Source organism: Belonocnema kinseyi, chromosome 7 (assembly GCF_010883055.1).
Source record: "Belonocnema kinseyi isolate 2016_QV_RU_SX_M_011 chromosome 7, B_treatae_v1, whole genome shotgun sequence".
NCBI classification, from domain to species: domain Eukaryota; kingdom Metazoa; phylum Arthropoda; class Insecta; order Hymenoptera; family Cynipidae; genus Belonocnema; species Belonocnema kinseyi.
Window position 1 is genome coordinate 50,484,423 of NC_046663.1, and position 13,340 is coordinate 50,497,762.

The 13,340-nt window shown below is 27.2% G+C and overlaps 1 protein-coding gene across 1 annotated transcript in view; it reads left to right on the plus strand.

Moving 5' to 3' along the window:
• Window positions 1–6,973: 6,973 nt before the first annotated feature.
• Window positions 6,974–13,340, plus strand: part of LOC117177007 (SCY1-like protein 2) — a 126,391-nt gene continuing 120,024 nt past the window's right edge. Inside the window, exon 1 of the mRNA XM_033367456.1 lies at window positions 6,974–7,068. Within this exon, the coding sequence (XP_033223347.1) occupies window positions 7,035–7,068 (34 nt within the window). The 5' untranslated portion in view covers window positions 6,974–7,034. The remainder of the gene's footprint in view (window positions 7,069–13,340) is intronic.

Here is a 13,340-nt window from a genome sequence, read left to right on the forward strand (position 1 = left end):
ATGTAGACAAAGGATAGAAGAGCAAGTATCGCTCGACGAAACGTTTGTTCTCTTGTCCACGCCTCTACATTTTTTATGATAACTGAAGAATCAGTGGTGATTTTTGAAGTTTCATGGACTTGTTTTAAAGAGAGAATTTTAAGATGCATTTTTCGTGTCTTTGAAATTTTTACGATTATTTTCCTAGATTTTTCCAATCAATACCAAAGCCCATTTCCAGGTTTTTGCCTGGTCAAATTTGGTTAATTCTGTAGCTTAACTTCATATAACTTATTATTGCTTTATATACTTTTTTAGTTTCTAACCTTGATATGGATAAAATAAGAATTTCGTAAGTAGCTTTAACATAACCTAAAATTGTTAAGCGATTTTTTGTCTTCTTTGAAATCCAACGATTTTTTATTTCAAATTATGTACATTTTGTAAATCTTATTTGAAATCTAATGATTTTTACTAAAAATACCGATTTCCGGCAAAATATGCTAATATACCTTATTATTATAAGTATTATTGGAAATGAAGTAATTTTTATTAACAATATCAATTTTAGAACCATTCTCAGTATAAAATTCTAGAAAACCTGAAAATTCGTAATTTAATCACTATGAGTAATAATCTGAAATATAATGATAATCTGAAAAATCGTATGAGTTTTAAATTATAAATACCAATTTTAGACAAAACGCATTAACATACCATAACAATGAACTGTTATAAATTATAAATCATTTTTAAATTTAGTGTATGTATTTTTTGAAATAAAATGTTCTTTTATTAACAATAGCAGTTCTAGAACAAAACAAACAAATTGTTTAAGATTTTAACCTATTGTTTTTTATTTAAAATCAAGGATTGGAGGTAGTATTTTAGTAAAAAAAAGATCTCCGGTGAAAGACGTTGACCTAAGCTTAAATTATTCGCAAATCGTAAAACTTATTTAAAATAGAATATCTTTTAACTAAAAATATCTATTTCTGGTGTAAAATTATATCATAACATAAAATTGCTAAAAATTTGTCAATATTTAAAATATAATTTTCTTTCATTTACAAATATCAACTTTCGAAATTTAAAAATAAATCTAAATTCAATCATTCAAGATGGTCAAGAGATTCTAAATATTGTTTAAAATATGATCATTTTCGTTCGAAAATCACAATTTTAGATGTAAAATACAATCGTAAAATTTAACTGTTTGAAAATTATAAAGGTTTTTTTTTACATTCTCATCATTTATGATTAAGAAAGTATTAGAATTGTCCGAAATTTGACACTACTGTTTCTCAATAGATCTCCATGTTTCGAGACCCCCTAAATTCGAAAATCAAGTTTTTACGATGGCGTCTGTCTGTCCGTCCATCCCGTCTGGCCTTCCGTAAACACGATAACTCTCGAAAAAATGAACAAATTAAAACCTTCTTTAGCACACTTTTTTTAGGTCCTAAAAGAAAGGACGAGTTCGTTAACCAACCATTTTTCATCAAAATTAAAAAAGTGCGCGCATTTAAAAATTTTTAAGACAACTTTTTTCTGAATTTGATAATTCTATGTACGGATAATTATAGTATCAAAAAGAACGAACAATTTATTGTAATGACTTTTTTTGATAAAAAGAAAATTCTCAGAGTTATAGCATTTTCAAAATTTCTAAAATCAACCGAAAATCAACATTTTAAGCCAAAAGACGCACGATATGAAAAAAAGTCAAGAGAAGAAAAACATTGTTTTTTAAAAGCCCTACTCGATTATCATAAAATTTTTTTGGATTTTCTTGGAAAATCGAAAATTCGAATTTTGATTGCACAAAAAATAATAAAAAATGAAAAATTCCATTTTGTGGTCAAACTATGTCGGATACGAAATGAGATGAATCAACCAAAATTGTTATCCCAAAAAGATCTAAAATTTCGTTAAGAATCACTTCTTGATAGCACGCGTAATATATTTTTTATTCGTGAAAAATAATATTGAAAATAAAAATAATAAAAAAATGTGTAGAAAAACGACGAAAGTTACGAGAAAAAAAGATTCATCAAAACCTGTTTACAAATGTTTCGAAAATTGAGCGCGCAACGCGAGTGTCACGATGAGAATGTGTACCTTAAAGCCTACAGAGTTTTGAGAAACTTAATCTTTAGCAATACTTAATTGAGTAGAAAATTTAGTGGAAATTATCATTTTAGTTAAAATTTAATTATTTTTGTTTGAAAATACAAATTTTTTGTTGTTGAAAATTCGTATTTTTTTTGTAGAAATAATTCTTTTTGGTTAAAAATATACCTTTTTGCTTAAATATTCAACTATTTTAGTGTAAGATTAATAATTTTAGTTGAAAATCCATCTATTTGATTGAAAATTCATGTATTTTTTTGAAAATGCAATACATATTTTTACTAGCAAAGTTGGGAATCCGAAGCGTTTTGAATTGAATTTATTATAGTACCCATATTAATTTTACCTAAATATTTATTCAATTTAAAGTATCAGTAGGAAAAATAAAATTTGTCTGAATTAATATTCAAATTTATTAACTTAGGGGAAAATTCAAGAATTTAATAATTATGTTTTAGTATTATTTAATTAGCTGATTATTCGACGGTCGTTTCCCTATCATAATTTTAGCTTGAAAACCAAATTTTTCTTAATTAAAAAAAATGTTTTGTAATGTAATTTTTTAAAGCTTTCTAAATTAATCATAATAGTTTAATTCCAAGAAACTAAAAAAGGCATTATTTATAATAAACACACAAAACTGTATATATATTTTTTTGTTTAATTCCCTGATAATTACAGATTTGTTTCAGGTATCTCAAGCTTTTCAATGTATAATTTTTCTTTTTACGGAGTCATTCAAATATCGAATTGAGTAAACACCGTGTAAGGGATTTGTAAGCTTGAAGTCACATTTATTTTTAATATTTTTACAATATTAACACAATTTTAACAAAATAATTAAAAACTTTGTTCTGAAACATTTTCATTTTTAAAGCTTTTCAACTTTAAAAGCTTCCGTTTTATGTTTTTACATTATTCCGGCTAAATTTCTTTAAATAAGATGTCGAGTTTTTATAGTTTATAAATTGATAGAATTTCTATTACTCATAAACTTTCAATTCTACGCTACATTTAATAATTTTGTAAGCTTCTGTTTCAGAAATAAATTTAACTCTAAACATAATGTTGGACTTAATCGACTTTTTGCATCATCGATTTTTCACATCAGACATTTTTGTAAATAATAATCGCAACATAGTTTTAATTTTTTAAATATTTATCAACTGAGAAATTGTTGAGGTAGATAATAGTTTTGCTGAAATATAAATATTCTATGGATAATTCAATTTTAAAGAGGCATAGTTAAATTTTCTGATGAGAAATTAATTTTGATGAAAACAGTTATATTTTAAACTAAAAAGATGATTTTTCAAATAAATTTATGAATATTTAATTGGTATAGGGGAATTTTCAACCGAAAAGATAAATTTTCAGTCATAAAGATTAATTTTCTGCCAAAAAACGTGAATTTTCAACCAATGCCATACATTTTTAACTGAAAAAGATGAATTTGCAACTAAAAAAGATCATTTTTAAACTAAAAGTAAAACAGATACAAATTCAGTTAAAAATTAATTTTAACCAAATAAAGAAGAAATTCTAACAAATTACATGAATTTCTAACTGAAAAAGATCAATTCTTAACCAAAAATGGAATGGATTTTTTGTAGAGCTTATTCTGTTAAATATTACAGCAGTTCTAGAGAATATAGGAGGTGTCTGTAAGCACCTTGAGAAATCTCCTGATGATAAATTTGAAGAAAAAAACTAATATAAGTGATATAATTCTTATAATATTTGGTTAAAAATTTATATATTTTATTTTTAGACAATTATTCTTCTTAATTAAAAAATCACCTATTGGGTTCAAGACTTTGGTTGAAAATTAAACTATTTGGTGAGAAATTAATATTTTTGTTCGTTAAAAATAATTTTGTATCTGAAAATTTATTTGTTTTTCGATGTCATATTTTTTGGTCGGAAATTCAACTGTTCTGTTTAAAATTTGTCCTTTTGGATTGAAAATTAATTTCTAATGGTATAAAAGTCATATTTCTTCATTGAAAAATTCATTTACTATGAAAAAATTCATCTTTTTGGCTTGGAGATTTAACTATTTGGTTGAAATTTAAACTATTTTTTTTTTAATTCATCCCTTATGCTTGGAACTTCAATTATTTAATTCGTAATGCAATTGTTTGGTTGAAATTCAATTTATTTTTAAGAATTCGTCTTTTCGGGAGATGAAATCAACTATTTTGTTTAAAGGCAAACTATTTTTTTAAATTTTGTTTTAGTTGAAAATTCATGTTTTGGGTTTGAAAATTGATCTACTTTATAGAAAATTAAATATTTTGGTAAAAAATTAAACTATTTGTTTTGAAAATTAATTTTTGGTTGTTTGAATTTTGGCTTTTTAGCTTGAAAATTCAACTATTTGGTAGAAAATAAACTTTTTTTAAAAAACCTCTTTTCGCGTTAAAATTTCAACTGTTTTATAAATCATTTTTGTTTATTTAAAAATTCAACATTTATGTTAAAAAATTATGTGTTTTGTTGAAAATTCGCTTTATGTAGTGGAAAAATTAACTAGTTGGTTTAAAGGTAAATGACTTTCAAAATAAATATTGTTTTTGTTTAAAATATATACAAGGATTGAAAGTTGAAGTTTTTTATAGAAAATTCGTCTTTTTATCCTTTAAAATCCAACAATTTGAAAATGCATCTTTTTGATTTTGTCTTTTTGGATTGCAAATTTATCTCTATTGATAGAAAAGTCATCTTTCACGGTTGAAAATTCAACTGTCTGTGAATAAATTTATTTTTTTGTCCTGAAAATTTAAGCATTCACTTAAAAGTTCAACTATTTTGTTAAAAATACAGCCCTTTTGCTTGAAAGTCCAACATTTTGGTTTCTAATTCAACTGTTTGGTTAAAATTTAATTTGTACTTGAGAATTCGTCTCTTTGGGTTCAAAATTGATCTCATTTCGCAGAAAAACATTTTTTCGTTGAAAATTCAACTGTTGACTTGAAAATGCAATATATATTTCGTCTTAAAATTTTGGGAATTAAAAGTGTTTGATATACAATTCTTTTATTTTGGTTGATGATTCAACTATTTTGTTAAAAAATTAGCTATTTGGTTTAAAGTTAAACTATTTTAAAACAAAATTAATTTTATTTTCAGTCTAAAATTGATTTTTCGGTCAGAAAATCAATTTGCTTTGTAAAAAATTCAAATATGTGGTTGAAAATTAACTTTTTTGTTAAAAATTCGTCGTATTACTTCCAAATTGAACAATTTGGTAGTATATTAAACAATTTTTATGAAAATTTGACTGATTCTTAAAAAATAAATTTTGTTGTTGAAAGATCATGTTTTTGCCTTGCAAATTTAACTGTTTTATAGATAACTCGTTTTTTTCTTTACTTCAAAATTCAACAATTATGTTAAAAACTGATGTGTTTTGTTGAAAATTCGCCTTTTCTAGTAGAAAAATGTACTAGTTAGAGTGAAGTTAAAAATATATTTTTAAATTGAAAATTTAACTATTTGGTTTAAAATTCATCTCTCTTGACTGAAAGTTTATCTAATTTGTTGAGAATTCAACTATTTTGTAAAAAATAATTTTATTGTTTAATTCAACTGGTTAAAAATTCATATTTTGGTAGAAAATTCATCTTCTATGGCAAATGGAGTTATTTTTCTTAGTTGAAAATGATATTTTTCGTACAAAATTCAACTATTTTGAGTTGAATTTTAATTTTTATGTCAAATATTCGACCATTAGGTTGTAAATGCATCTTTTTTGGTTGAAAATCGAACAATTTGGATAACATCATCTTTTTTATAAGAATTTCAACTGTCCTGTTAAAAATTCGTCCTTTTGGAATGAAAATGCTTCTGATAGTAGATAAGTCTTTTTTTTTTGTTCATAATGTATCTGACTTTGAATTTGTTTTTGTCTTGAAAGTTGAACTATTTAGTTAAAAGTTCAACTATTTTGTCGAAAATTCTTCACTTTGGCTTGACTGTTCAACTAGTTGGTTTCTAATGCAACTGTTTGGTTAAAATTTACTTTTGTACTTGAGAATTCGTCTTGCTGAGTTGAAAATTTATCTCTTTTCGCAGAAAATCTTTTGTCTTTCAAAATTCAACTATGGTATTACAAATGCAATATATATTTCGACTTGAAACCTTAGACAATATTAAGTATTCACATTAATTCTGTTTGAAAAAATTTATACAATTATGATTCCTCTTTTATCTTGAAAAATCACGCTACATCCTCTCTTTTCAGAGACTTTTGGTTTACTTTACTTTTCACGCATAAGGTGACGAAAAAACTGGGGTCGTCAACAAGGTGTGACGGGTGGTAAAAGTAATCCAAAATTGGTAACGCAGTTTAGAGATGACCCCTTATATTGCTCGTAGTCTAGAGCTGCATGAGACTTGGGGACAGGAAGGGAGTCGACCTTGACCCGGATGCTTAACAGGGAATTAGGGAAATCGGTGAGCTTCAGCTGAACCACCGTGGCCGCATTCGCAGTCGTAGTAGTAGTAGTAGTAGTAGCAGAGTAGCACAGGATAGGGATGGCCCTCTCGGTATTGATGCAGCCTGCCCAAGCCAACCAAGCCTGCTGGTTGACAGGAGACCCCTAGCCAAACCCAAACCTAGCTCCTGCCGCCAGCCCAGACCTACCAGGCCTACAAACCCTGGCCAAAATCGACGCATGCGCAGCACACCTCTCACTCGTTCGAAAAGGGGATGAGTGAGTAGAAACAGGAGCAGGAAGAGGGGGATCTCACCCCCTCCCCACACCCCTCCCGTACTGTTTACAGGATAACAGGATCCTGCCTGCCTGGCTGGCTCAGTGCAACTCAGTGTCGCGATACACGGCACTGGAAAGCTGCCCTCGTGTACCTTATCGCACCTAGTCCCTTTTTTCCTATGATATGCGTTCCTAGTGGTGTGTATGCGTATTCGAGCCTCATCCTCATCAGCAACAGGTGAGTCAGACCGAGTGCGAGTATTCGTCCTATTGGGCAGATGAAAACAGAGACGAAAGAGAAACAAAAAAGGGGTTCAGTGGATACGTGTGCAGTGAGTTGCTTAAGCGGGAGGTTAGGTAATAATCAGCCGGTTACGCTTGCGGCTACCAATTATCGTGAGTGGCGCGTGGGTTTGGAAAAAAGAAGCTTTTTCACACCCACGTAAATAGAGACCGGTCAAATTGGCATTTTTCGGAAAGCTCCGAGGCCACTGTAATTAGAGCTTGCAGTGGGGTAATTATGCGGTTAGAAGATAATTACCAAGGAGAGCTTGTGGCACCTGTGGTTTGGATGAATCACCTTGTTACCACATTGTGCCACAACCACATGCCTTAAGTACAGTGGCAAAGTTTGTTATTACTAAGGTATTATTTTCAAACATTTTGTGGGGTATGGGGAACCTCCCTACACTGGATAATAGAGTTGTTAACATTTTTTATTCCTTGAATTCTCACTAATATACTCCCCAAATTTATTCAATTCCACAAAAAAATTAAAAACATTTCTATTTTGAAAAAAAAATTATTTTATAGCGGTCCTTTTACAAGCTGCATGGAGTTTAAACAGGTATTTCCCAGAGGAAAAACGACGTTTTTGTACGTTTTATTCAGAATCGTTAATATTAGGTGTATCGATTTGAAAATCTATATTTTTTTTCTTGATTCGTCATGGAATATGAATGAAAAATTATTCTTTGAATTTCACCCCCATTAGTCTATTTTATGGCGTCTCGAAAAAACCCCATAAGTGAAAAATTGGATATTGCAAGTTTTTGGTGTTAATTATTTGTCTTGTGGTTTATTATAGTAAAAATTGGTTCGTATACCTTAAATATTCTATTTTGCTGATAAGCAGGTACCTAAATAATTTTGTTAAACAATTTATTATTATTTATAGGATTTTTCTCTTAGAATAGAGAGTTAGAAAACCGCGCTTTTTCTGGATCTTTCAACTTGATTGCAACTTCTCAGTTGAAAAAAGCAATCATTAATTAAGAGTAATAAATATAATTGTTTCAATAATTAATGATTATTTTAATAGTACTCTCTTTAAATAATGCTGGGAATTTGCCGTTTTCCTGAAATTTTTGACTTTCTAATTAGAGTGAGGTATTAATTAATTTATGTTAACAAACATACTTTTTTAAACAGTTTATTATTATTTTTAATAATATTCTTTTTTAAAAATGCTAGAAATTTGCAGTTTTTTCTGAAATCTTCCATTTTTTGACCACTTTTCAGTTAAAGTCGGATAGTAACTAATGCAATTTAATGAAAATAATGGTTTAAACAATTATTTATTGCTTACGACTATAGTCTCTTACAGTAATGACAGAACGCTGCGGGGTTTTCTGAAAATTTTAACTTTAATTTGGCTTTTTAGTTATAATCAAAAAATAAAGATCAGAGCGACTCATTTTTTAGAATAATCTTTTTTTATGTGTGTATCTTGTTCTGAAGTAGAATCAGATATTCGGAATATATTTCAAATTTTCAACATGGATAATATCAAATCTATTTTAAAATTAATATTATTGATTAAAAATCTAACTATTTACTTAAAAAATTATCTTTTTTTTTTAAATTCAACTAGTTGGTTGAAAGTTAAAGCAGTTTGTTAGACATTGAATGATTGAAATATTAAAATCTTTGGGTTTTGTTTAAATAAAATAAAACAAATTAATAATAATAGTGAAATAAATAATCATTGATTAAATCAAATTACATTTGAATGCATTTAAATAAAAAAAATTTTCTTTGAATTAATATTTTTTAAACATTTGAAAAACAGTAAAACTGCTTTATTCGGAAAAGGGGGCATTACTATTTAAAAACTTTTCTTGTTAATGTTAATTTATTATTTGTACATAACTAAAAAGTCAGAGAAAATCTGAAAATTTCAGGGAAAAAACGCAACTTTTTAGAATCATTTAAAGAAAATATAATTAATATTGATTAAAACTTGTTGAAGCAATTATGTTTCTTAACTTAATTTAATTATTTCATTAATATAATTGTAAAGGGGATAAAAAGTTGATAATTTTAGATCAAATCGAAATTTTCTAGCATTACTCTGACAGGAGATAGTTAGTAGCAATGAGAAATCGTTTAAACAATAATTGTTAATTATTTCAATAAGATATTTGCTTACAGCAAGTGAAAAGTTCAAAAAAGGTTAGGAATGTTACAAAAACTGCACTTTTTTAAAAATTATTCTAAGAGGATATTGTTATTAAAAATAATATATTGTTTGAATAATTATGCTTGTTAACTTTAATTAATTATTGCCTCGCTTTAACTAAAAAGTTCAGGGAAAACTTGAGGAAAATTTAAGTTTTTTTAACTTTTGGAAATCCTACAAAGTTTTTTGAAATCCCTTGAAATCCTTAAAAATCTTTGGCGATTTAATCAAGTCCTTTTAAACTTTTGAAAATCCTTTAAATAATTTAAAATTCCTAAAAATATTTGTCATTTTCAGAAACCTCTTTAAAATTACTTTCTCAAAAATCTAGCTACCTAGAAATCCCTTAAAATTGTCAGAAATTCGAAAAAAAGCTTTGAAATTTGTTGAATGTACCTTAGAATCCCTTAAGATATTTGTAATATTTAGAAATGACGTAAAAATGACCTTCCTAAAAATGTATAAAATTCTTTGAAATCACTTGAAATTTGTTAAATGTCATGAAATTCGTGCAAAAGCCTTAAAATCACGAGTAAAATCCTTTATATCTTCTGAAATTCCTTAAAATACCTCAAAATCCCTAAAAGGAAGATTTTTGGAACCTTTAAAAATCCCTTATAAATTACCTTGTAAAAATGTAGCTATCTAGAAATCACTTGAAATCTTCGAAAATCCTACAACATGTTTTGACATTCTTTACAATTTTTTAAAGGCCATGACATTTTTTCAAAAGCCTTAAAATCTTCAATGAAATCCTTTATAGCTTGTGAATTGGCTTAAGATGCCTTAAATTTTCCTTTTTAACAATTTAGTTATATACAAATACATTGAAATCTTTAGAAACCTCCCAACACATTTTCTGAAATTCCTTTAACATTTTTTAATGTCCTGAAATTCTTAAAAAACCTTAAAACCTTAATAAAATCCTTTAAATATCGTGCAATTTCTTAAAATAGCTGCAAATTCCTAGAAATATTTGTAATCTTTACAAATCCCTTAAAATAACATTGTTAAAAATATAGCTATTTAAAAACACCCTTAAAATTTTCGAAAATACTACAAAATTCTTTGAAAACCCTTGCATTTTTTAAATCCCTTGAAATAGTTTGATATTCAATAAATTCCTATGAATCTTTTCATCTTTTGAAAATTTTGAAGTATAAATTAAATTTGAATGATTAATTACAGTTCTCTAATTGTATAATTCAAATTTCTAAAAATCTTTGAAATCCTTTGAAATTCTTTGAGATTCAATAAATTTATTTAAATCCTGCAAAATTCTTCAAATACTCTATAACTTCTTAAAGTAATTAGAATCCCATAGAATTTCATTTTTTTTGAAAATCCCTTGAAATCTTCGATTATCTTTGAAATACTTTAAGATTCAATAAATTACTTTAAATATTGTAAAATTGTTTGAAATATTCTAAAATCCTATCAAATATTTGAAATTGCTAGGAGTCTCTTGGAATTTCATTTTTTAGAATTATGTTTTTAGAAATCCATTGATATCCTTTGGGATTCAATTAATGCTTTAAATCTTGAAAGTTTTTTGAAATATCTTGAAATCCCATAAACTCTTTGAACTATCTAGGCGTAACTTAGACTTTCATTCTTTAGAATCAATTTCTTTAGAAATCTTTTGAAAACCTTTGAGAATCAATACATTTCTTTAGGTCTTGTAAAATTCTTTGAAATACCCTAAAATCCCTTAAAATCATTGAAATTCATTGGATTTTCATTCTTTAGAAATGATTTCTATAGAATTCCCTTGAAATCTTTGGAATCCTTTTCAATTCAATAAATGACTTTGAAGTTTTTAAAATTCTTCAAAATATTCTAGAATCCCATAAAATCTCTAAGATCACTCACTACCCAGTGGGCACAAAGTTTGGTGACGTCTTTACGACATCGTTACGACAGCTTTACGACAACTTTACGATATCCTATGTCCATGTCGTTAAGGTGTCTTTACGATATCGTAAATAAGTCGTATGATCTGACGATGTCTTTACGATATCGCAAAGACATCGAAACGACATAGACATAGGATGTCCTAAAGATGTCGTAACGATGTCCTGAAGACGTCGCCAAATTTTGTGCCCACTGGGTAAGAGTTCCTTGAAATTTCATTCTTTAGAATTGGTTTCTTTAAAAATCCCTTGAAATTCTTAAACTTCTTTGAAATTCTTTTCGATTCAATAAACTCCTTTAAATCTTGTAAAGTTTATTGAAATATCTTAAAATCCCATAAAATATTTGAAATCGCTAGAAATCCCTTGGAATTTCATTCTTTTGAATTGATTTATTTAAAAATCTCTCGAAATCCTTTGAAATTTTTGCGATTCAATAAATTCCTTTAAATCTAGTGAAATTCCGAGAAATCCCGAGTCGAAATATAGGCTATTGACGCTTCAAGTGGAAGTATTGTCCCTACTTTGCGGTTTATTCTACTAGCCCCTACGTAGCCACTACTAAAGATATTTTCATTTTATTTTGCTTTTGTATAAGCTTGAGCCCCTACATTGAAGGTCTTGCCTCTACATTTTCGAGTTTCACTTCTGCCTCCTTTAAAGCTCCATATTCTCCGTAGAATTTTTAAATTTTCTCTAACGTTCTTAAATTTTAATGCACAAGATATGTGGCGTCGTTGCCTCGACGCCTGTGCCCTCGTGACAGATACTTTGTTGTTTTCTAAAAAATTCCATCATCACAGTTCGTGAAAGCAACAGTTAAATTGGTTTTTAATAATAAATGTTAAAGTGATAACATCGAAATGGGTTCAAGAGGAAAGACGTTGCAGATTCTGAAGAAATAGATTTTCCTTTCACGCAATTTTATTTTGAATTGAAGAATCACGAAATTGAATGATTTCAGTTTAAAAATTTAGAAACTAGGGCAATGTCAAAACCTTAAAAATTGAATATTTTAAGATTAGATCATTGGAAATTATTTATACTTAAAAGCGTTCAAAATTAAATAATTAAAAATGACAAACTTTTCAATTTGAACAATTATAAATTCAAAGCGATCAAGATTTGACAATTTTATATTGAAAACTAAATTTAATCATTCAAAGTTAAAGCTTCTGAAATTCTAGAATTTAAAATTGTTATTACAGAACAAAATTATAATGTGACCTTCACGCTAATCAGGCGAATTGTTATTAAATCAAAGAATGAATTTGATTATACTAAACAAACTTTCAAACTAAATAGTAATTTTAAATGGAAAATATTAAAAATGAAAAAAATCTACTACAGAACCTTGAAACTTAAAGAATTCAAATTTTATTTTAAACTGACAAAATTTCTATTCACTAAAAATTGTGACATTAAAACTTAAAATAATAAATTGTTTCTTCAAAATGTCATATTTTTAAACCAATTTATTTCCTAATGCCGAGTGGTCGATTACTCCAATATTCCTGATACATTCACTAAATATTCTCATACACGTATTCTTTCAATATTCTTGGTATTCTGGTTATTCTTCCTAATCTCAGATATTTTTGATATTTCAAAATATTCCCAAATATCCCGAAAAATTCACAAATATTCTGACATATTCCTCAATTTCCGTTTGCGCCTTACATGTTTTTAAAAATTCCAAATTATTCAAAATGATTCTAAAAAATGTTAAGAAACTCCAAAAAAGTTGATGTATTATTGTGTAATTACAAAATATGTTCAATTGTTTGAAAGGATTTTAATGAATTTCAAAATAACTTAATCGGATTTAACAATTCTTTTGAATTAAAAAAGATCAAAGTTTATAAATTAATTTCGAAAGATTTCAAGTAATTTTAATAATTTTTAAAGATTTTAGAAGAATTTCGACAAGTAAAAGAATTTTAAAAAGATTTTAAAGAATTTAAAATACTTTTTATGAGTTTAAAATAGTTTAACTTAATTTTAAACAGTTTAATTTTGACATGAGATTTATGGGCATAATAAGCGGGAAATCCCTAATGGACAAAGTAAGTAACGAGACAATTCTAAAAGAATGTGGTGCAGAAGAGACGCTAGCAGACACATGGGAAAGAAATC